General features: G+C 34.6%; 4 protein-coding genes across 4 annotated transcripts; 2 read left to right on the forward strand and 2 right to left on the reverse strand.

Annotated features, from left to right (window-relative positions):
• The first annotated feature begins 97 nt into the window (after positions 1–97).
• LOC113491889 lies at positions 98–2,179 on the forward strand. The gene is made up of 2 exons (XM_026869090.1): positions 98–1,148; positions 1,513–2,179. The coding sequence occupies exons 1-2, from the start codon at positions 875–877 to the stop codon at positions 2,145–2,147; spliced, it is 909 nt and encodes a 302-aa protein (XP_026724891.1). The 5' UTR covers positions 98–874; the 3' UTR covers positions 2,148–2,179.
• Positions 2,174–5,005, reverse strand: LOC113491888. The gene has a single exon (XM_026869088.1). It carries the CDS (start codon positions 4,675–4,677, stop codon positions 2,944–2,946), a length of 1,734 nt encoding a protein of 577 aa, XP_026724889.1. The 5' UTR covers positions 4,678–5,005; the 3' UTR covers positions 2,174–2,943.
• Positions 5,006–5,120: 115 nt separating this feature from the next.
• Positions 5,121–7,407, forward strand: LOC113491890. Its single transcript, XM_026869091.1, has 7 exons — positions 5,121–5,324; positions 5,432–5,635; positions 5,850–6,173; positions 6,547–6,652; positions 6,777–6,892; positions 7,000–7,061; positions 7,224–7,407. The coding sequence occupies exons 2-7, from the start codon at positions 5,450–5,452 to the stop codon at positions 7,294–7,296; spliced, it is 867 nt and encodes a 288-aa protein (XP_026724892.1). The 5' UTR covers positions 5,121–5,324; positions 5,432–5,449; the 3' UTR covers positions 7,297–7,407.
• Positions 7,408–7,489: 82 nt separating this feature from the next.
• LOC113491891 lies at positions 7,490–23,066 on the reverse strand. Its single transcript, XM_026869092.1, has 4 exons — positions 22,682–23,066; positions 12,457–12,588; positions 11,185–11,371; positions 7,490–10,303 (listed from the first exon to the last, which is right to left on the reverse strand). Exons 1-4 carry the CDS (start codon positions 22,854–22,856, stop codon positions 10,246–10,248), a joined length of 552 nt encoding a protein of 183 aa, XP_026724893.1. The 5' UTR covers positions 22,857–23,066; the 3' UTR covers positions 7,490–10,245.
• Positions 23,067–23,470: the final 404 nt, after the last annotated feature.

Here is a 23,470-nt window from a genome sequence, read left to right on the forward strand (position 1 = left end):
GACTAAAAAATCACCGTGTATATCTCCGCAATTCCTTATAAAAAAATGATAATAAACGAACCAACCGTTTTTCCTTTAAATATTCTTTATTATTACAGATTAAATAAAAGAGAAAGATGGTGAATTATTAATAAGAAATAATGATGACTGATATATTTGTATATTGCTAGAGTGTTCTATGGAAAAATCTTCTAATCTATTGATTGAGATTATTGTTGCTTATCTTCGGAATAGTAGTAGTACTTAATATTTTTTGTAACATAAAAATAGAATATAAAAAACAATAAGTCTTATATAGATTGCCAATATATATTTGACACTTAACAAAAAAATACACTAGGCCAATGCGTTTCATCGTATGTACCTAAAGAGTTGGAGGCTAGCAAAATAGCCTTTGAATAATGCACCTATCTGACGTCATACGAGAATTGAACTCAATATATTATTATCATGTATTGTTTTTACTCCAAAAAGGAAATTGTATCAAATTTGTTTTGAAAATATATCTGACGGAGTAGTTAGATTTAATTAGACAGACACCCTGATCTTTTCTAGACGCAATTATTGATTATTAAATTGTTGAAGTAGATACTACACACTGTAGCTAATGTAATAAATTATGATAAAACAGTTTTATTTATGAACATAATTATTTCTTTAAAAAATAATATATTCCTTCTTTATCACCACCTATTTTATTTTATTTGTGCCATTGTACCTTATTACTGATAATTAAATGCTTCTCATAGGACATTAATACAATCAAACCGATTCTGAATAAAAATGTTTTGTTCTGAATCCTTATAATTGACACAGCCAGCAAAAGAAACAGACCTGTTTCAAATTCCAAGCAAAGATATTACTTTCATAAAAAATGTATACTTGTGGACTTTTAGCAGCATTATTTTGTTTAAATCAGAGTTTTGCTTTCGATCTGCCCAGAGATTTGTGTAGTTCAGAGTTGAAAATTAGTAATAATCATTATAATGTGAGTGATATTTACGACGTCGGTGACGCCTACCCTACCCATGCTCACTACGACGTCTACGGCAACTTGTTCTATGTGGAGTCGGGACGTAATGAGAAAGGTTTTTATTTTAATGCCAACGTTATCAAGTTTAAAACAACCACGCCCACGAAAATACCAGGTACGAGTTTTCCAAGTTATACCATTATATTTCTCAGATTTGTATATTTTTGCTAGGTAAATGTAATTTTTATTGAGTTCCTATACCAAGATGTAAAAGTAAAAACCAGTCAAATGCCAAAAATTAATGCTTAACTGTAACAAACGTTGCCTAACCTTGATCTTTACTTTGTAGTATTTGTTGTTATCGCGGATACAGAAATACATAATTTGTGAATTTTTTAACATCTAGATATCACCGTTCATGAGACACAGCCTGGTGACGGACGGATGAACAGACAGCGGACCGTCAAAATTGGCGTTCCGTTTTTGCCTTTTCTAGTTTTTATGATACCATGTTAATTTTAGAACCTATGGTTTTCTAGGTCTACCTGCGGACATCACTTATTCAGTTGCCGTCGACAAAAATGAGAAGAGCGTATATTTTGGTACAGGAAAGGGTATTTTCAAATACAATTACGAAAGTCATCATGCAACGCCCATTACTAGCAGTACTTTGAAGCTGGATATGATATTTGTGGACAAAGACAGTAATAAATATGTTACACAAAGCAACGACGGAGTAGAAGAGTTGTACCTATTGGATAGAGAAATGATGACAAAAGTTCGTTTCAGCACCCTCGAAGCACTCAACGAACTGGCTATTGATGACAAAAACAACTTCTATTACATAAAAGGTGATAGATTGTTCGTGTTGAAGCAAACTTTGTCATCGCCCATATGTATTGGAAACGTCACTTATGACGGTATGGCGCAAATTGCTACACACGAAAGCAACATATTCATCGCCAGTGACGACTTCATGTATTTCCACGAAAATGATACTGGAAATATAAAATTAGTGGACGAAGCTCCAGAAAACGTAAAAGCCGTTGCTTTTGAGTCTACTGGAGACTTTGTTCTAGGAGTTCATGGCAAACTCATTAAATATAAGAAAAACAAATGTCCCTTCAGGAACTCACAAGTTATTGTAGGAAATGATGATGATGATACACAGTAATTTTTTGCAACAATAAAGAACAGATATTTTAATTATCTTTTTTATTATTCAAAATAAATTACATACCTAATATCTTACATCCCACAATAGCCAAACTGATAATATAATTACCCATTGTTACATTTATAACAACTCAATTCTCTTTATAGACTGTTGAAATTGTTTTCATACCAACTAAAATTATACATTATTAAAATGTAGGCACAATACACCAAAAAATTCTGGTATCGTTCATGAAAGCCATGATACAGACCAAGAAAATGTGAATATTTCAATTAAATTCTAACTATCTTTCTATCATGTAAAAATGTGTGTGAATCAAGTACAATTAAATATATTAATATAAAACAGAGCATTTAACTTAGCACAATGCATATCTGAAAAGCTTTAACACTGTCTAACCACAATGTTATTATTGCTCTGTTTTCTTTCATTTGTTAATTATCTTTTCAAATGAATTATGTCATACTTCTTGATTTATATTAATTACAAAAGAGGTGCACAGGTGGGTATCATACATGTTCATTTGGGATGTGGTTGCTAATCACAACTACAATAATTATATCATAAAATACTGCTTGGAGCTTCAAAGCTTTACAAGTCATTCTTAAAGTGTATTAGTTTATCAGTTAACAGTATTTCAAAATCAAAGTAATGCTTGAAACTATTTTAACTAGATTTGCCTACATTATTGCTCACTTACATTTATAAAAACTTACCTTCCTAGCATAATGAGTAAAAGATGATCACAAAACCAGACTAATTAAAATAGTACCTTCATAAAGTATGACTTATGTCAATGTGGTAGTATACTTTGAGATATCATAGGGAATGTAATAGGCTGAGCCTGTGAGTTAGGCAATGCCATGGGTTGACTAGTGCTGGAGATTGTTATCTGCTGAGTGGATGTTTGATGCACAAGTTGTTGGGCAGATGGCACTAACTGCTGCTGGGCTGATTGTTGGGCAGCTAGTTGCTGAGCTGACTGTTGTGCTACCATCTGTTGAGCAGACTGCTGGGCCGCAGCAGCCAATTGTTGCGCTGACTGCTGTGCAGCAGCTGCTAAATGTTGGGCGGATTGTTGCGCTGCTAGATGTTGTGCAGATTGCTGGGCAGCCAAGTGCTGTGCTGACTGTTGAGCTGCCAAATGTTGAGCAGATTGTTGTGCAGCTAGATGCTGTGCAGATTGCTGTGCTGCTAAGTGTTGTGCTGACTGTTGAGCAGCCATATGCTGTGCTGACTGTTGGGCAGCTAAATGTTGAGCAGTTTGTTGTACTGCTAAATGCTGGGCAGATTGTTGGGCGGCTAAACGTTGAGCTGAATGTTGAGCAAGGTGCTGGGCTGACTGTTGAGCAGCAGCTAGATGCTGTACGGACTGCTGGGTGGCATACTGCGTGGCTTGATGTTGAGGTGCCAGTTGAGGTTGCAGTGCTGATTGTTGTACAAGCTGCTGGACCGCTGTTTGTGAGGCATTGCTCATCAATTGTTGAGCAGGCTGTGCTATAGTTAACTGAGCTGGGACTGCTACAACGGTTTGTCCTCCGCCCATAAGCGTTCCGGAATCACTAACTTGCATAAGTTGCTGAGCTCCAGCACTAGTTACTATTAGAGCCCCAGAGTTACCCATCAGCTGTTGAGTTGTGCTCACTGTTAGGATTTGTGGGGCAGGAGTCAATAATTGTGCTCGAGAAGCAGCTGGGGCTAAAGCTAGATTTGGTGTTGCTGTTGCTGGAACTAATGCTGGCAGAGCTCCGGCAAGACTCACCACAGGAGTCACACTCACAGTTGCCAGAGACACCGGTGCTGAAGTGCCATGGCGTGAAGTTATGACACAGGGTTGACCAGACCTTACTGCAGCAGTTTGTTCTAATAAAAATTCATTCATAGATGTCAACTGAACATTCTTCTCTGTCAGGTCTCCAACTTTCTTTAGTAACACACTTATATTATCATGAAGTAATTTTATTTTATGGTCTAAGGTTTCACAATTGGGGCAGAAATTTGATTGAGCTAATACCTGTTTCTCTATCCCATTATCTTCAAAGGCAAATCTTCTTAGCTTAGCTTCTGGAGGAGAGTCATCATCTCTGATAGGTGGAGGTGGCCGATTATATTGTGGTGGAGGAATGTTGAGCACTGAAACAACTTCACTGGCAGCTACATCAGGTGGATGAATAAATTTACAGTCTTGATTAGAACAGGCTCCATGTATGTAAGCTTGGCAAAATGGTGAGTTTCGAGTGTTCCGTGGGAACGTGCCAGTAATGTAAAAATTATCTTCCTCTTCTACAGTGCTGTGTATGAATTTACAGTTTACTCTGTAACAACCTTTGTTTTGAAAGTCATGACAAAACCGAAACAGTTCCTTTAAATAGGCTTTGGGAGGTATCTCATGAATGAATCTGCAGTTTTCTCGGGTACAACAACCGCGTATATAATCTCTGCAGTAACAATTCGCAGCTGGAACTGACTTATCACCAGTATCTGAGGCGCTCATTGCACCTTCTGAATTCAAAGTTATGACCATCATTGATGCAGTTTCCCGCTAATATCAAGATCACCACATTGTTGTGGTTAAAATTCGGATCTTTGTGTACCACAGGCAGGTATGGCTTGCTGTTATTCGTGAGAACTATTGTTAATTACATAAACATTCCTTAAGCTATTCCAGTATCGTTCTTGGAAACGTTACTAAAACGTTAATTCATGTTTTCACTATTATTTCATTTACAACACAGCACTTATCTCATGACAATTTATTATTTGACCTCATCCCATTGAAACACCAACGTTGTAAAAGAGAATAATTCAATGGACGGTTTGTTTTGACAAAACTAGTAGAAGTACATGAGAAGTACCATAATCTGTTTGTTGACTCCAGTCTGCAAAATGCTTTAATCGAGATATCACGCCGAGTATCCAAGACAACATCGTAGGCGAAAATTTTAGGCGATTTCTTTTATCCTATGAGATTTGATTTTTATCACAGTCTGTGGTCAGTAATAAACACGAAATACAAAACATGGCGGCGTCAATCCGTGATAAACACTGTATTCGTCTTGTGTGTATTGTAAATTAAATTAGTTTGTTTTTAACATATTATGAATGTTTAACGTGTTTGAAATTAAGTGAAACTACTTTATATGATAGAAAAGTAAGCTTTCAATACATAATGAGGTAAGATTCTGTATAACAAACATTATGCTAAAAAAAATATTCCATTATTTCCATCCCACGTTGTATTATTGTTTGCTTATTTTCTGACTGGACTATTTTATTTTTAGGTAACAGTAAAAATAAATATGTTTAAGCAACAATTATCACCTCGTACGGTGCATCCATACCAAACTACGGTGGTGCCTAGGAGTGAACAGCAATTTGCATCTGCTGCGCAACAAAGGGCGAAGTACCCGTGGGCGGACGATATTAACACTCCGGTTTATCAGGTTACAGGCACAGACAGCTCCGCATCAGACAATGCGTACCATGTATGTTTAAAATAATTGTTATAATTTCTAATTTCTGTTTACTTTTTGGTCATCTACACATAGGTAGATGGTCTCTCTCATTTTTAGTTATGTTTTGGGTTTTACTATCAATCAATATATACTGTAGACTTTTTTTTATACAGTATCATTTATATTTCTAGTAGTAGTTTCTAGTACCTTTAACAAAAGACGTTTTACTTGCAATTCTTTATAGATGCCTCATTATTACAATGGCACGGTGAGAGAATATGGGCCACCCTCTCCAGTGTATCAGTCACCTTATGGTGCTGGCACTTGGCGCAACTATAAGAAGATTGAAAAAATTCCTACTCATCATGCACCGCCAACAGATACTTACACATTTCCACAATGTGCCTCAGCATTTTCCCTCCCATTGTGTGATGTGGAGACACATCCACAAGCTGTAAACCGGTCCCCTGTACCACCCATACCCTCCGTGAGTCCTGAAGTACCTATCATAGGTGCTTGTGGGGGACATTGCCCAGGATTTGAATATGTTTGCTATTACATTTTACAGGTAAGAAATATGTTGCATATATTCAGCAGAACACCCATCTGATAATCTTATTTGTTTTAATGTAAAATTGTACAAAGCGTGCTTGACTTGTGTAAGATGGTTCCTAAATAAATCTGACTAATGTATAGAAAAGAAGCCTGTTACAGGATAAACCTTTGTGTCCTAGAAATAGTTAATAATGCACTTTTCAAGGCAGGCAAGCAAAAATAAAGGTTTGCGTAGAATATTTAATTTCACTTAGCATTCAAAAGCTGCAGCATTGAGTCATCTGATCTTAATTTAACATTGCTCTGCAGCATGATTCACATACTTTACTGCATGTTTATCTCAGTAGGTACTATGATTAATATGAATTATTGTTCTTATATTTCAGGTTATTTTTGTAGTAGGTATACTAACTGGTATATCTTTATGTATTGCTGGCATTGTATTAAGGCGCACAAATCGTAATGGAGATCTGGGCGTATTAGTGTATATAGGTAAGATTATCAATGTTCAGTTTATTATACCAGCCATATATTAACACTTATTGTAAGGAGTATTTTATCAATTTTGAATGCAATCCAATTTAAATAAATGGTTATTATTCCTTTATTATTGCAGGGTGCTTATCGTCATGCGTTTGCGGCGTATTGCTTGGTGTTCAGTGCTGCGTCCGTCGCGAGATTAGACAGAGAAAACAGCGTGCCAACATGCATATACCTATGCAATCTATTCAGGTACACTCAATTAACTGTGTTACAATTACCTTAAAGTTTATAATCACTTAAAATTGATTACACAAGTGCAGAGCAAAAGATCAGCTGTCTGTTTTGATTAATTTCAGGAGCCTCCTGCCCAAGCTTGCCCATTACTGACGTCTACATTACCTCATAGTCAAGTATATAGGTAAGTTTTCGCGCATTGATACGAGATATTTTGTTAATATCCACTTGATGAAAAAAAATATCGAGAAGTTTGGACTATTAATTTCATAATTTCATATAATTGTAGCTGAAAGTTGCAAATAATCTAGTATTATTATTGTTATATATATATTTTGTGTTTCAGACCGACAGTGAATATTTGTGCAGAAGAAGACGTAACTGGAGTTCCTTGGTGGCGTCGGAATAACAGAGACTGATTAGTTATAAGTTTATATACACTTGTATGTAATTGTAATATTGTTGTGTAAGGATACAAATAATACCATAATCTTGTTATTTTTACATAAAAATTATGGATTGATATACGATTTCTTTCGTTTTATTGACTACTTTTGTTGGGCGAGATGAGAAACCTTGACCGATTTGAAGTGAATGAAGTATGTCGGCTCATTTATGTATTAATTTGTGTTCCTATAACGATTGCAGCTAAGTACATACAAGTATGTCACAATTAAACAACCATTTTCAATTATAACTTTATTATCTGCATCATTCAATCAAACATTTGACATTGAAAAGAACATCATTAAAAATATAAAATATGATATAAGTACGAAAACCTCTGCAAATTAACGCCTGCGCAAGCTAAATCTTATATCAATTGATATTTAAATTATAAAACATTTAAATGATTAATTTACTGAATACTAGGAGCAGAGCGCTAATTAAAATCCTCTATAAACAGGAATAACCTATACCATCTGGGTAAATAATATACTATTTGCACCTTTTAATTAAAAAAAAACAATACCGGTAAATAAAATCATGTCCAAAATATAAGTAACAAAATACATCAAATCACCAATATAATTAAAGAATCTCTGAAACATGAATGTAAATAATAGCAAACCAAATAAATAGGTGGGGTGTCTTTCACTATCCATTTGCGATATATTTCAATTTGGATTAACTTTACTTGCAGTTGTATCAAAATAAACTTGGAAAATAGATAGTGAAAGACGACAAAATTAGTCTTAATACTAAGTACTTAACATACTAACTTCAATACATTTTATACATAAATATAGCGAAAATGTGAAGTTATACATTGCAATGTTATTGATTTTTTTTTCTCAATTAGAGAGAGAGCTCAAAATAAATTAATATATTTTGTAAAAGAAAGACAAATTAAATGCTATGCATTTCGTCCTTTCCGACAATGCATTCTAGGATAATCTTAAACCTATCTCAGGATGGCCCACACGCTTATATCTAAAAAGGACGGTTAAAAAAATAAACTATGGCGGATTGGCCTGTGATGATATTATAGTAGTTATGTGGTGGTACGGAGTCAGTGTACAATACGAACTAAACGATTTTCTGGCCTACGACCAGCTCGTTGAGAGTGACACATGATTACTACCAATCAAGACATTGCTTACCACTTACCCATGCACTAGACATCTTGCACAGATATTTACTAATCAAAACAAAAAAGTACTAAAGAAAATCAACGTACGCTCTAGTACGCTTTAAAACACACTGAAAAAATAAAAGTGAATCGTTTTACGCCATGGATATTGTATTGTGCAACTATTTTCCTACGCATTTAATATTATGTAAACATGTCATGGAAGAAAACATGTTAGTCAAATAAATTGCATGTTACATAGTGAATCTAATTAATTTAATCGTGGCAGGACTTGAAATCAATTCATATTACATTAGAAAACTAACTTCGAATAACTTTAAGGTTCGTAAGTTCTAATGTTCCTAAAAAAAGAGATTCATAGACTGCAATTGAAATTGGAATCGAAAAAGTAGAATTTTACACAAACTTGCGGTAAACACAGATAAGTGTCTTGCGGATAAGATATATTTAGACTTAAATTAATATAGCATAGATCTGGCACCTTAACATTATAAAACTCAATCGTAAGCGGCCATTATCGTTCATCTTTCATTAAAGCAAGTTAAGTACATAAAGATATTACAAAATGTAATTATTATACCAAAAAACTGAAAAACGAATTTCATAAATAGTTGCCTACCTTAAAAAACAAATGGTACTTAGCAAGTGTCGTAACTATTTATCCTAAAAGAGCTCCATGCAACAAAAACATTTCGATCCAATTACTACAAATTAGCATAAAACTAAGTGTCTTTTTGAAGTTACACTATGTATAAGGAATTTATTAAATTTAAAATTTATTTCGAATGTTTTAATACTTGAGACTAAGTCGAATGAGATTAAGATATCTTAAATGTTACAAATACATATTCCATATTACACTACATTATAACCTGGACAATAATTTGGCCGCTTGTCTTTTACTAATTAGTCGTAACAGTTAGGTCAACTTTTACCAAAGTCATACAATATTGCAAACCAGTGTCACACACCTTTATACGAATAAACTTGTCTCGAGATTGAACTAAATTATTGTTTAATGTCGATAAATGCATAATGATAATGTGAGTTTATAATGAACACTTTAAAAAATACTTTAAACATATCTTAAGTATTCAAAAGATTATATAAATAAGGGTTAATATTCACATACATTGTATATAACTATTGCTAATAGTATTTACTTGTAATGCTTGTCTTGATGCAGCTCTTGTGGTCATGGCTGTTACTCTATGTGATTAGTCGTATTCGTGTTAGTTGCACAGGGGTCATATGAAAACTATCAAACATTACAAGTAAATGTTTGGACAAACACACTCACAGTAATAGAATGAAGATAATACTTCAATTACTTGAAAATATAATAATTCTTGTCATGGGTTTCTGACAATATTTTCAAATGTAAAAAATATGTCTAAGTGTCGAAGTTCAGTGCACCATAATTATAAAACAGAGATATCACAAAAACAAACACACATTATTTGCGAATAACAGATAAGTACTATTCGCGCAAGTGTTTTATTGTAAAGTACTTGTTTACTTTGTACCAAAATGCAACCTTAACATACGGACACGAGACACAAATTAAGTGGAGCGGCGTTGAAGATACATTACTGTATTTATGGTTACAAGCCTTAAAATGCGATGAAATATCATAAAAATAAATTCTATGTTACTTATGCTTAGCTACGTATTTTGTATTGTATCTCTAACACCGATCATTACATAAGTAGGGGGACATTAGGACTAGCCTAAGCTCGTACGAACAATCTCGTTTCATGAAAAAAAATCGTATTTACGCAACTGACGGCCTGCCATCCAGCATCTTATCGCTTTCCTCTGCACTGCTGAGACTGAAAATATATACCATGTTAGATAACAATCAAGCGGAAAGTTCTACTTATCGTTTGGATACGCATAAGTTAGTATGTTCTAGATACTAGGTACAAGCATTGTTGGTGTGATCACAGACTCGGCCTAGGAATCGTGAGGTAAACAAGCGGAGACAATGGCGCGAACTTTAACATCGTACCGTCAACGCGTACCGGTAACAATAGACACGTGAGGCGCTGATATTATTTTAGTAAACATTTATAATGTTCTGTAGGAAAATGTAGCAGAACCCCAGACGAGATTTCAACCCATTGTTACTGCTTAGAAGTGATTTAGATGAAAAATGTAAATGACCCGTAATGAGTCACAATTTTAAAATACAAAGGATACTGATTTAACGCGAAATACAGACAAAAGAAGTTCGGTGTCGTTGTTTCAATAGTGGCCATTATTGTTGCATTAGCATCGCGACCCCAACAGCGAGCAGTGAAGGGATGACTCACTCAATGCTTTGTGTACTGTGTGTTCACCATAGGATGAAGTACTTTCAAGAGTTGCACAACACTTGATTGTTTAATGAAAATGCTACTACATTTCGCGGTTAAGAAAACATAGTTTTAAATCTTAATCAATCCTGACTATATTAGTCCTGTGCTTAATTACGTGCCTACGTTTATGTCTGCCACCAAATACCTTTACTTGTCGCCTGTTCTAAGAAGTCCTACTCTACACTGCGAAATTCATGTTTTCTAAGTTACAACATACAATCTCTCCCTATCTTGGCCAGGTTGTCCAATAGTGAGCAAATTCAAAAGCCTTGGTGTCACATAGTTGCCCGCGGTACTGGGGTTGGATAACCTTGGCCTAAGCTGTTTTCTTAAGGAGCCAAGGTATAGCTTACCAATCCTTATTGTCCATGAGGTTGCGCATCTCGTCGTCGGGAGCAGGCGGGGCGTCGCGCACGGGCGCGTATTGCGCGGCCACCAGCGGGTCGGTCGAGGGGTTGAGCGCGGTGAGTGCGGCCGCACCGCTCGCCGGCGCTTCCTTGCCGTTGCTCCACCGAGATGCCCAAGACGAAATGCCTAGCACTGAGACAAACGAGTTAGTTATCTTTGACTTTCATGTATTTTTAACGTAAATATAGAAATTAGAAACCCACCCGACAAAACAAATAGTGAGTTATTTCGCTGAATAACCAGGTTTAAACAGTTGAAGTTTTACATCAATAATACAGGCACTTGAGAATTATACCAGCTCATGCTTATTTAAAGTGACTAAAATGTGTGATAAGACATTAAATATTCAGACAAAGGAAAACCTCTTTGTAAGATATTCATTGAAGCGAGTGTTGTGAAAAATATTCTAGGTTCATCAGTGTCACACAACACAAAAAGGATCTCACTTTAGCAACACAATGCTTAGTTTGAGCGTCTACGGAAACTTATCGTTATTATGTAAATTGCCATTTTCACATTAATCTATTTAGTCGTTTTGTGTGCTTAATATGAATGTTCCTTTCGCGGTATCAGAAACAATAGATTGACAGTTAAATAACAAAGATAAATAATATTTACATGCCGATATTTACAGCTCCAAAAATAAAGTCATATTTTAAAATCCCTGATCAATCTGTAGTTCCCTACAGACATTGAAAGAAGACTTCATAAAGGCGAGTTTAGCACATACAATATACATAGTCGATGTAATCGACTTGACCATCTTTTAATGGATCTTATCTGTTCTACGGTAAACGGTAAAGGTCAGGTCAGGCATGGCAGCTTTGTGGATATTGCGACTTACGGCGGATGTCGATAGCTCACTGGCTATTACGGCATTTGTAAATAAAAAACACAAGGACAGGGCTAGTGGATATTAAAATTAAGACACAAAAATAACTTCGATTTTTCAGGACAAATAAGAATGTATAGGTTTCTTTTCCCGTGGCATAACAAAAAGACGTCTGACTACCCAAAAATTAACAGAGAATGGCATATTAAGTCAACAACAGGTATTTACGGGAATGCATTACTGTACTTTCCCCTCGTTGGCATTATGTGAAATAGCAAGTCAAGAGGAGGACCATAGCAGAAAAGTCCCTTAATAAGATTTCTGACTTACTCGTAAAAACCAATTCTGATAAGTATAGAATTAAATAAAAAAACATTATACTTACGGCCCAAAAGCATTCCTATGGTTAGCAACACGCTGCCTGCGACGAGTTCGCCTAAACCATTCTCAATGCGTTGTGTGTCTGGATTAGGCGTATTTCCGAATCTGACTGCGCCCACAATTACCAGCACCGTACCTGAAAATAAAGAAAAAAACATTTAGCCATGAGATGTTCTCAAATCATTTATCAAATTAAGTTATTACATAATATGTTACGAATTATCCGCGTAGCATGATAAGTCCCGCAAATAGCGCCTGTCTGACGGTAATAAAAATGTTGTACCACTTTTTTTAAATTGAACGCTGCCCGCCCAATTTATTGCCTTTACTTCAGCAGACAATGAATTACAGAAAAGTTGGTAGCAAAGCTAAATAGGACAATTTAAGAACCTAGAGCAAAGCAAAGGGCGCCGTTGGCCGAATTTGCAACAGTCTCCGCGCTGGCTTAATCCGGCGCCGATCTTGGGAATCCTCGTTAATTATCTCTTCGAAGAGATCAATAATTAGCCATTCAGTTTTAAAATAACAAGTTTATATCGTACTTAATACACTTTGATATATGCATTCATCAGTAATGTATTTAATCCAATTCAGATTAACCACAAAGTAAACCGCAGTTCTTGGGTTACTACCTGCTTCGATTACACCGAGAATTGGTTGAAAAAGAGATATTGAATATTATTCCAATAGAATAATATATGTCGGCCCGTAACTGGGCCAAACCACTTACGCAGGGCAAAGGCCTCTTCTCGAACAGAGAAGGAAGGAATATTGATTAACATGTTTTAAAACAAACCTACGCTCGAGGTAATGCCCATTTTGCACTTTAAAAATTCCATAGCAGAATTTGTAGTAAGTTACGTAGAATTTCGTTCATATATTCATACCAAAACAAACGCTATATTATTCACTAAGCTTTGCGTGTCTTGTGGTAGACATAACAAAGCGGCATGGAATATTAAAGTTTAGGCCGTGGCGCCGCCGAAAAAACATAATTTTGTGTGTAACGCATAAAGCTGTGTAATTTTAGGGGTGAAGCAAAAAAAATGTTGGACCTAGAATAGCAGTTGTTCGCACACAATGTTTATTAACGGAAAAACGAGATAAATGGAGTTTCAAGGGATGTATGGAGGAAAGGATTATTTTTTGTGGCGTCGCGTTGCCTGTCGTTAAAACTGCTTTAATATGATTATTTTATTATATTACATGCTTGAGAATCTCCATATAATTATATTTGCAAATCTTTCACCCCCGTTTTACTATGTTTTCTACAAGTTGTTTAAGATCATATATTGTTTTTAGAGAAACACACCTAGAAGTATTTCTAGTAGTGTGTGTAGATCATCGTAAGGCACTCGTTTTATGGAATATAATAGGATTGGATTTGATGAGATGGCATTGTCCTCCAAAAGGATCATTAATGATCTGTGTGGGTGGTCTCCCTTCACAATTGACGTACGTCATAAGCACAATACTCATAAGTCGCCAAGCTATTTTAAGACCAAAAAGTAGAGATTTTCTTTATTAATCTAGAGATACACACAAGATATACAGTTTCCCGTATCCACGAGAATCGATCTTTAGGTCAATGTACTGATATATAACAATGCAAAAATATGAATCACTGTAGTCTATATTCATAGAATACTGGAGGCCAGAGGCAACCCGTTATTTGATCGGTGGCTAATTGTTTTATCGGTTAACAGATGTCTTATATGAACGAGCATTTGTATGTAAATCGTACAATCGTTAAGTTAGTCACGTAAAGGCCGATTTTATTGCGATTTACATACTACAGATGTCCAATGTAGTGGGTTTATGTAATTCATTCAATGGCACTTTGGCACGTTCCTACTTCAGTCCAAAAAAAGGGACAAAATGAATTTGAGTTGAAGTCGGTATATGCATATTCATACCTACTATCTTTTATAGAACTAATACAGTCATACGTATGAACATGATACGAGTTACGACCGCATCTCGTGGCTGCAATTGCACCTGAGCACGGTAATACTATGAGTCTTGCGCAAAACGAGAAACACGATTCCACAAAACTAGATGTAATTGCAACATTACACAAGATTTGTTCGCATATCAAAGGAATATCATCAACGACCAAACATGGCTAATATTTTAAGTAGAAGACTTTATGTTAGCATACGTAGAAATACCTATGAAATATATTTTAATTAACTTTTTTTTCTATTGTTAATATTGTTGCTATCAGTTTTTATCTTATCAACGACGCAAATAACTGTTTTCAATACAATAAATGTACATAAATATGAATGTAGGACGTGGAATATGTTTTAACTGAAATAAACAAGCTCTTCCTAAGCTAACATTTACTCATATCAATTAGTACCAGGTTTTTAACACACTTTTAATAATACATTGAATTTTACATCGGTTTTTTATAACCTACAGTTAGAAGTCAAATTAAACTTAAGACATTATAACAAGGAACAGGTGGCTTTATGACATAACTAAGCCACGTCAAATAATTGAATCATGTATAAAACATTATGCCAATAAATTGTGTTTAATTCAGCTGTGTTAAAAGTATAATGATATTATAATATATTTCATAAAGAACCGACTTGCCTTGACGACATGGTTCACCGGACGCGAAACATTTACTTGTATCAATATAATCATAGACCTGACAGAACCTAGTTCCAAACTCAACTAGTTTTGAGCAATGTATCTCAATATCATTAACATGAGTCTAGAGTTACAGCGTTTTATGATGTCATAACTATTAAGAACCACTTATTTCTGATGTGTGGGACTTGTCTTAAACTTTGATTTTAACACTCAGTTTCCTGTGAATCTGACTATTCGATTTCACCCCATTTCCTAGCTTTTTATTGAAAGCAAAGGCCGCGTATCTCGTACATAACGTACGTAATAACTTATTGGAATCTACGAAGACTGCACCCCATTTTAGTTAGTTTTGTTCTAATAAATTGAGAGGAAAGTTTTTATGTTAGTAAAGCATTTATTTTCACTTCAAGGTAAATTAATGAATATCTTGGAACGTGACTATACTTTGTAAAGTATCAATAGTCACGCATGATCGAAATTAGTCGTAAACTAAAAAAATATCAAGATTAATATATTTCAAACGAGTATGTGATGTTCGTACGAGTTTTTATATGTTTACGTTATTGTTAATAGGCAAAAACTGCAAGTGTTCAGCATAGTTTTTTTAATTAAGTTATTGACACAAATGCCTTGTTATAATAACAATGCATGCATAATTTATTTTCTTTTATAACGAAGTTTCATTTTGATACTTATATTATACTAATTTTAGTTAACCAACAGTCCTCATGTCATTTGTCCCCACATTCATTATTAAAATTAAAAAAAAATGCTTGTTTTAATTACCAGAATAGTTAATTAAATAGAGATAACGATCGTTTACGATGCAGAATTAATCTTTAATGATATAATATTGTAATATCTAAGATAATCTTAGAGTCAGCTGAATCAGATTAAAGATGATTAACACGCGGTAGGTCAAGGTTGCTACACTCTAGATAACTTAGTCTAGCCAGGTTAAGCGAAGCAGCAATTAATAATATATTATTTAATTTAATAAAAGTCTTAGATAGCAGGGAGAAAGAGTTTTTTCTCAAGAACTCAATTTCGGGAGGGTCGTATTAATCCTCGATTTTTAATTAAAAGAAAAGTACTAAAAGAATGGTAAACACAAGACAGACTAAGTTGTAGATACATGCTAATGTATGCCACAAAGTCTACGCACGTAATTTGCAATACAACGTAAATATTAACAATCAATTAGGTTTCATTTCCTTAGTTAATAATACGTTTCCTGTAATTATAGTAATTGGAATCATTATCTTAAATGGTTATAAGGCTCGTCTCCTAAACTCCTATCAATAATTGACACAAAAGCATATTTTAAGTATGACCACAAGTGTTCATTCAACTTTAAAGCGGTTCAGAAATGTTTCGTTTCGAAGGATCTTTTTGTTGCTCGAGACTGGGTCGATGACATTTACTTTTACAGTTTTCTGAAAACGTCAGCTACCTTGACCAAAGGTTATCTCGGCCTGGTAAACGCAGTTAGCGAGCGAACCTTCAACACTTCCGTAGAATAATCGTTCTTTAACTACTACTTGGTATAATGTGGAGATCGTGGGTGCGAGCCAATTGCTTTAGCAACGGCTGTCAATTGCTATCAGAATACAGGATTGACCAATCAAATTGAGCACTGAGTGACTTTTAAAACTACTACGGACGTACTAAAATAGAAGATATCAAAACTTGTAAAAATACGTTCATTCACATTAATAAATGCAAATCCAAGATTAATAATAATTTAAATTATATACGATTATAATATGAATGTCGTAATAGATTAGATTACATAGTTATATTACACTTAATTAAAATAAATTTTAATATTAGAATTAACTTTATTATTGTAAATGTTATGACCGACTTGTTGAATAATTATGTGGGAGTAGTTAGGAGATTAGTAATGTGGGCCGACTGCCCACGGTGTAAAACAGATGGGCAATCCATTCGAATTTGTATGGGAACATATAAATAAGGGCAACGGAGGCGGTGGACAGCCGGTAAATTTGTTGATAAACATTGCATCTAAATAAATGTCTATATATGGACTGAAGACGTTGGTCCTCTACATAATAGATACACGAAGAAACGTGTGATTTTCGTGTAAAAAAAATGCAAAGAACGTGTTTGGTGACATTTGGTTGCGTCCTCGCTTGCTTGTGTGACTATTATTTCAGAGTAAGTTATGTCGTTTCTTGGAGTTAATTTCACACGATTTATTTCCAATATCTGCATGTTGGCCTTACATAGCCGACAGAACTTAAAAGGGACTGATTCGATTAATAGTGAATATCGAATCTATTCTGGAACATTTTTAATCGACTAAGGGCCGATTTTTCAATCACCAGATAACTTTTATTCGACGACTATGTTTGACGTTTTGACAGCTTTTGTATAGAAAATATGTCAAACGGCCATATTTATTCCTCAAATAAAAGTTATCTGACGATTGAAAAATCGGGCCTAAGTCAAAATTCGTATTTTTTTAACATTATTAGTTTAAATTGTATTTTTTTGGAGTAGTATGGACATCTGTCAAAATGTTAATTTACTGCAGACAGAGTTTAAGACTTCTGTCGGCTATCAGGGTTCTTAGAAGATTCTCATCGTAGTTATGTCATGATACGGATCAATATAAGCAACATAGCATTTATTTGGTAGAAAATAGTTCTTTGAAGCAGCACACAACCAGTTTCCATCGAGACGTTCTTACGTCGACGTCGGGAGTTGCGAAAACAGGTCACTGCAGCGGAAACAGTAGGTTAAGGCAGTGGGCAGCAAACGCATTAGTGATTCATTAGAACACGGCTTTCACCCGCTAAGGAGGAGTGGAACTAGAACAATATCACTAATCTATACCTACTTACAGGCTATTTCATATTCCATTTGCATTAGGTATGTACCCACTGACACAGTCCAGTTTACGATGGATGGCAACGGTTTATAACAATCCTTTATAGAGGTGTGTACACATTTTTATTAGCATTTGGTTTTACTGTTAACTATATTACGCCTTTTTTTTAAGAATTTGTCATTGGCTAGTGGATGACTCATACACGTGAATAGAAATAAAAGCAGGTTTTTACCTCAGAAAATCAGAATATCGTATTTCAAAGGTCATCACCTTATACCCAAGGTAGAAGATTTAATTTTAGTTATTAATTTTTACTATCTATAATTTATTTTAACACACTCTTTATGGAAATATTGTCTACACTAGGAAGAGGTTGATCCGATTTTGACACGATAAATAACCCTTAAGCTAAAATTGTATTTTTTCATAAATTCTACTTCTGCTCTAATCAATACTCAAATAAACATCTTATAGACTTGGATCATTTAAAAGGTACAACGGTAGATCTTATGTAGTAGTACTTTTATTCTGCAGTACAAATGGCCACCTCTACTCTGTAGTCTACTCTCCTGTTACCTGTTAACAATAAAGCTTGAAACGAGGCTATTAAAAAGTTTTATTGCCAGATCTTCGATGTCGAGGTATAACAACGGCGATCAGTCTCGTGTTCGCCCACGGGCGAGGAAAGCAATAACTTTCCTCGGTTTAACTTACGAATGTTGCAGCACTCGTTGCTCAAACCTTTTTATTCGACAATATTGAAACTTTTTGTTGGAATACTTTACGCAACGACCACTTTCTTTTGAGGCCTCGGTGCACAGTACTTTTATATATTAAAAAGTTAAGTGAGATTTACTGAAGACATCAAAGACATGGCAATGATAGAAATCCGTTTTTGTCTTCAGATGCTCAAGAATCCGAAAGAAGAAATCCTGCATTAAATGAAATATATAAATAATAAACCATTGGTAAACCAACCTAGCTAGAGCATTTTATAAAGTGTCAAATTCGTTTCGTTTTCGAGAAGGCCAACGACACGGAATCTTTGACTTTATAGTTAAACGAAAGCTTCCATGCAAGTAGTAACCTATGTACTTGGATGTATTGACCATATTCGGTGTGGCGTGCTCAAGGACTAAAGTGGAAGTGAATAAAGCACCTATTACGGAAACGTCATGGCGTTCAAGCCTCGGTGGAGTTTGTCGACCTTCGTTCGCAATGCCTGTTCCATTAAACAGCTCAGACAACTGATTCTATTAGACCCGGAGGGCCGGAACTGTTTGTAGTATACGCTTTTTTGAATTGACGGTAGATTAATATTGACATTAGAATGTTAATTGATTTTAAATTGCGTTTGATTTAATGATGACAATGATGATATATTAGCAAAAAGTTCGGATGACTGGCATGATTTCGAAGTGGTATAATGTAGGATTTACACGTAAATTGTTGCACGTTGTACAATCAACCGCCACTTCACTATTCTCAATCGTAAATTGTAAGCACTTGTATTTTTGTTTCTTTTTTAACGAGCTTACATAAATAAATAAATGTATCGTCATCGTTTGATTCGGAAGTCATTGCCCCGAGAGAGCAGACAAAATAAATAATTCAAAGTGCTGTCTGTAAGATTTCGCTTTCTATGGTCGGTCGTGATCTGATCACAGCGCACGCAGCCACCGGATGAGTCACCGCGAGCGGCAAGCGCCGCACACCGGACATTCGATACCTTTTACGACTACCACCGCTCATTGTGTACGAGTACGTAATCGACGACAGCTTATCGATGCTACTGAACGCGCCACCAGAATTATAAAAACTCTGCCTCACACGATGTTCAATCACATTTTGGAACGCGTAGAGCTCTTTCAAGCCCAGTGTCGCGATCTATCAAGGAGTTTGAGCTGTTGGGATACTCTTCAATAGTTACTGGCACTGCCTTTTGAATATGTTTGAGAATCTATAATAAGATATTTGAATAGAATTTTATACTATAACAGTGTAGATTACTTTTATTGAAATTGCCAATAGGAAGATTGAACATTTCAAGAAAACTGACCAAACTGAGAAATGACCTGCGATTAACTTGGCTGGCGAACAGGTTCCTGGCGTGTTCACCTGAACTTGTTCACACGACATCCTGTTTGTAAGGACGAGTGAGGGAAGCCTGGGAAAGCTATATAGGCGACTACTGTTTTGTACATGCGATTAAAAAAATAATTCAGACAGCAAAAAAATAATATTTGCAAAATGGTAAACGAAACGCGAAAGAAATAAGAAGTGCCAGACAGATTGCTGACCTAAAACTAATTACGAGTAAAAAGAAACTGGCTTAGAAGTCAGGTTATTCTAGAAAACTAGCTAGAGCTCTATGACGTCATCCTTTACTTCGGTAAAGGCTATCCTACCTACTAGTCGTGAGCACTCGTGACACACAATAGCAGTTTGCGGTAATCAAGAAGTAAAAATGTAAATTATACGTAAGCTTTCATGCCTCATAAAAAGTTTATCGTTTGTCTAAGCTCGAGGAAAAGAATATACAATACAAATACATGTTTACCGTCTAGCAAGCATCTCCCAGTAACATTATCGGGAAAAATAAAAATTCAAAATACTGATGATGCCATTCAGCGTGTATTAATAAATATTTGATGATAACGTTATAGCTCCGATACCGAACAAAATTAAATTAACTAGCCACGTAATAAACAAAACAATGCAATTTAAAAAGCATTGTAAATATACGTATTACGAGGTAACAATTCATTGTACCGTTTACGTACAATGCAGTACAATAACTGTAATAATATACGGAAATTGTCTGTCACTCATAATAGTAGAGAGGAAATAAAAGCTGTTGGAGTAATAGCGAACGTGACAATACATAATAATTGGGTACCAACTACGAAATACAAACTACATACAGAGAAACAGTTATAGCTATCTAAGCGCGCTCGGGCTAAAGGAAGTCGATATTACGTATGGTACTCAATTAACTAGCTACGGAATGAGAAGGGCATCGTATTTTCTATGAGTTATGATGTGCTAAAGAAACAATAGTAATTTTCGTCGTAATTATTTACGAAGATAATGTATTTATAATACATTGTCTGTCGGTTAAATAAATTACATTATAGAATGATTCACTAGCAACATTATGTCAAGCAATAGAAAACATTACATTACATTATAATTTGGTAATGTGATGATTAAGTAATTGTTCTTCCATGGAACAATTTGTGGATAATTATGTGAATCCTAGAATAGAGTACAATTATGGAGTGATTAAAAATCATTGTTTGTAGCTGTGTCTTCATGTTATAGAATAATTTGAATTATCAGGAAAAGCAGTTTACCTAAGTATATTTAATATAAAATACGAAATTGTTTTCTAATATATAGTATACTCCGAGTATGAGTGTTCAATTAAGATAATTATGGAAACAAATCCCAATGCAACAGATAAATGTCAAGTTTAGGACAGAATTTTTAACTTTAAATTAAAATTAGCCATGTATGTTAGACTCATGCATGAAGGCATTCCACTAGGTATCTATAAAATCGGCTAAGATATTACATAGGTCACGTATCTCTACATCAAATATTTATATTTTTCAGTATTTGATGTTTTAAAAGCAGTAGTAATGTGTCAACTCTCTGTCAAACATATTGAATGAAATGCTACTGACTGGTGGACTAACAAAGTCCTCGTAATAGCATCCTGTTTAGGTCCATGCCATATCTATGGCACCCTAAAAATGTTTGTTCTTTTTTGTTTTTGAAATAATAGGATTTTACTATATTTTGCATTTAAATATTAGGTATAATAGATTTTAAATTTATGATTTAAATAAATGGTATGGCAAAATGGTCTATTAATTAAATGAAGTGTGACAATCTTGAGTCATGCAACATATCATGACAATCAACTAAAGCAATTGTAACAAATTCTATAATTATATAGGTTTCTAGACTAACTCTAAGCAATGAAAATCTACATTAAAATCATTTTTTAATCTCTAATGGAACTGTTAAACACGAATAAAACAATTTCTTATAAGTTGTCAACCTGTGATATGTCTTAATAGAATGAGATAGACATTATGGGGTATTAAATTATTTATACATATAGTAATTAGTATTTCATTTCCAATTAGGCTCTATAATACTACATTTTTAAAAGGTAGAAAGTAAACATAGAAGAGGCATTTAGTATTAGTCATTTGCAAAAAGAATATCTTATCAATTTCATCCCAAAAAAAAGTTGTTTTTTAACTTTCTTCATAGCTTGTAAACCAAAAAAATGTAGCCATTGTCTTCAATATCTTGTATTTTGAATCGACCTAAAAGCTCTACCTTACAAGATCATGAACACTAGAGATTGGATAAATAAACCATCATTTTATTTTAATAATTATAGGTCAGCAGCTTTGTCATAATATTAACTGAATAAAATAATATTTTATTGGATTCTAACTGGACCAATATATACAAAAAGGTGTTGCTTTTTAAAGTTCATGATCAAATCTTGAATGAGTAAATCATAACAGATTGATAATATAGCACAAAGTCAATGAAACATTTTACTCTCAATGTTGCATTCATAACATTATAATATTGTGACAAATGTTTTGGAACATATGAACATTGCAATAATTGTTTTATTTTATGCAATCTGATTCACATTGCTTACGTTTAGTTCATCAACAAGTATATAAAAATACTACTTCTTTACGCAGGAGTCACTAATTGATTTTAATCTTACCGATTATAAAGAAGATGCTGCCCACCAAACACATTGATACTCTAGTGCAAACAGTGCGGTTCCAGCTGCTGGCCATGCGTCGAGAGAAGTAGCTGATGGGGCAGTTCCATCGTTGATCTGTAGGCTGTTGTTCGTAGGTCACTGTTGTGGGTTGATACACCGCACTCGTAGGCATTTTGAACGGTAAAGTTACAACGCGAACAAAGACTTCGTTACTATAATAACTATAGAAGCACTTCACTGTTCACAGGCCGTTACGCAGATCTGCTGCAGGTAAACACAACCGAACACAACAGCACAGAAGAAGCGTGATGCATGCGTGAGCAACGATTTATTTATGTGGATTAGTGTTGTAGCCTATCTGTATTCTGTAGGTAGCTGATGCATAATGGCGTCCAAGTGAAGTTGTTAATCGATTAGTCGATTTTAGTACAAAATTAATAAATTAAATTGTCTTAATTACTTAATTTTTAGGTTCAGCATAAATAAATAAATATGGTTATTAGAAATAAAAGTTTTGAATAGGAAGTTAAAGGTTTCATACTTTCACCCTCGTTGGTGAAAAATAACTATTAAAAAAGCAATTCAATTACTGGCTTATACACATGGTTTATTGAGACGTTGGATGGATAAAAAAAGAGCGATATTTATTTTATTCATGCAGTTTATAAATCACTTTACCTTATTTTTCACAATTACATGATGATTTGATTTCCTAGCCTCAAAAATAATTCACATGCCCTTTGAACCCTTGAACCTAGCCTATGACCTTTCTGAGGCTCTTGACTA

The sequence above is a fragment of the Trichoplusia ni genome, chromosome 3 (assembly GCF_003590095.1).
Source record: "Trichoplusia ni isolate ovarian cell line Hi5 chromosome 3, tn1, whole genome shotgun sequence".
Lineage (NCBI taxonomy): Eukaryota > Metazoa > Arthropoda > Insecta > Lepidoptera > Noctuidae > Trichoplusia > Trichoplusia ni.

What these genes read in the sequence shown, in the direction of transcription:
- LOC113491889 (XM_026869090.1), top strand. Translation starts at nt 875, where the DNA reads ATGTATACTTGTGGACTTTTAGCAGCATTATTTTGTTTAAATCAGAGT. An exon ending in CACGCCCACGAAAATACCAG is followed by an intron (nt 1,149 to 1,512) that starts GTACGAGTTTTC and finishes ATGGTTTTCTAG; the next exon opens with GTCTACCTGCGGACATCACT.
- LOC113491888 (XM_026869088.1), bottom strand. Translation starts at nt 4,677, where the DNA reads ATGATGGTCATAACTTTGAATTCAGAAGGTGCAATGAGCGCCTCAGAT.
- LOC113491890 (XM_026869091.1), top strand. Translation starts at nt 5,450, where the DNA reads ATGTTTAAGCAACAATTATCACCTCGTACGGTGCATCCATACCAAACT. An exon ending in CATCAGACAATGCGTACCAT is followed by an intron (nt 5,636 to 5,849) that starts GTATGTTTAAAA and finishes AATTCTTTATAG; the next exon opens with ATGCCTCATTATTACAATGG. An exon ending in CCTCATAGTCAAGTATATAG is followed by an intron (nt 7,062 to 7,223) that starts GTAAGTTTTCGC and finishes TTTGTGTTTCAG; the next exon opens with ACCGACAGTGAATATTTGTG.
- LOC113491891 (XM_026869092.1), bottom strand. Translation starts at nt 22,856, where the DNA reads ATGCCTACGAGTGCGGTGTATCAACCCACAACAGTGACCTACGAACAA. An exon ending in CAGCATCTTCTTTATAATCG is followed by an intron (nt 12,589 to 22,681) that starts GTAAGATTAAAA and finishes CTTTATTTTCAG; the next exon opens with GTACGGTGCTGGTAATTGTG. An exon ending in CATAGGAATGCTTTTGGGCC is followed by an intron (nt 11,372 to 12,456) that starts GTAAGTATAATG and finishes CGTTTGTCTCAG; the next exon opens with TGCTAGGCATTTCGTCTTGG.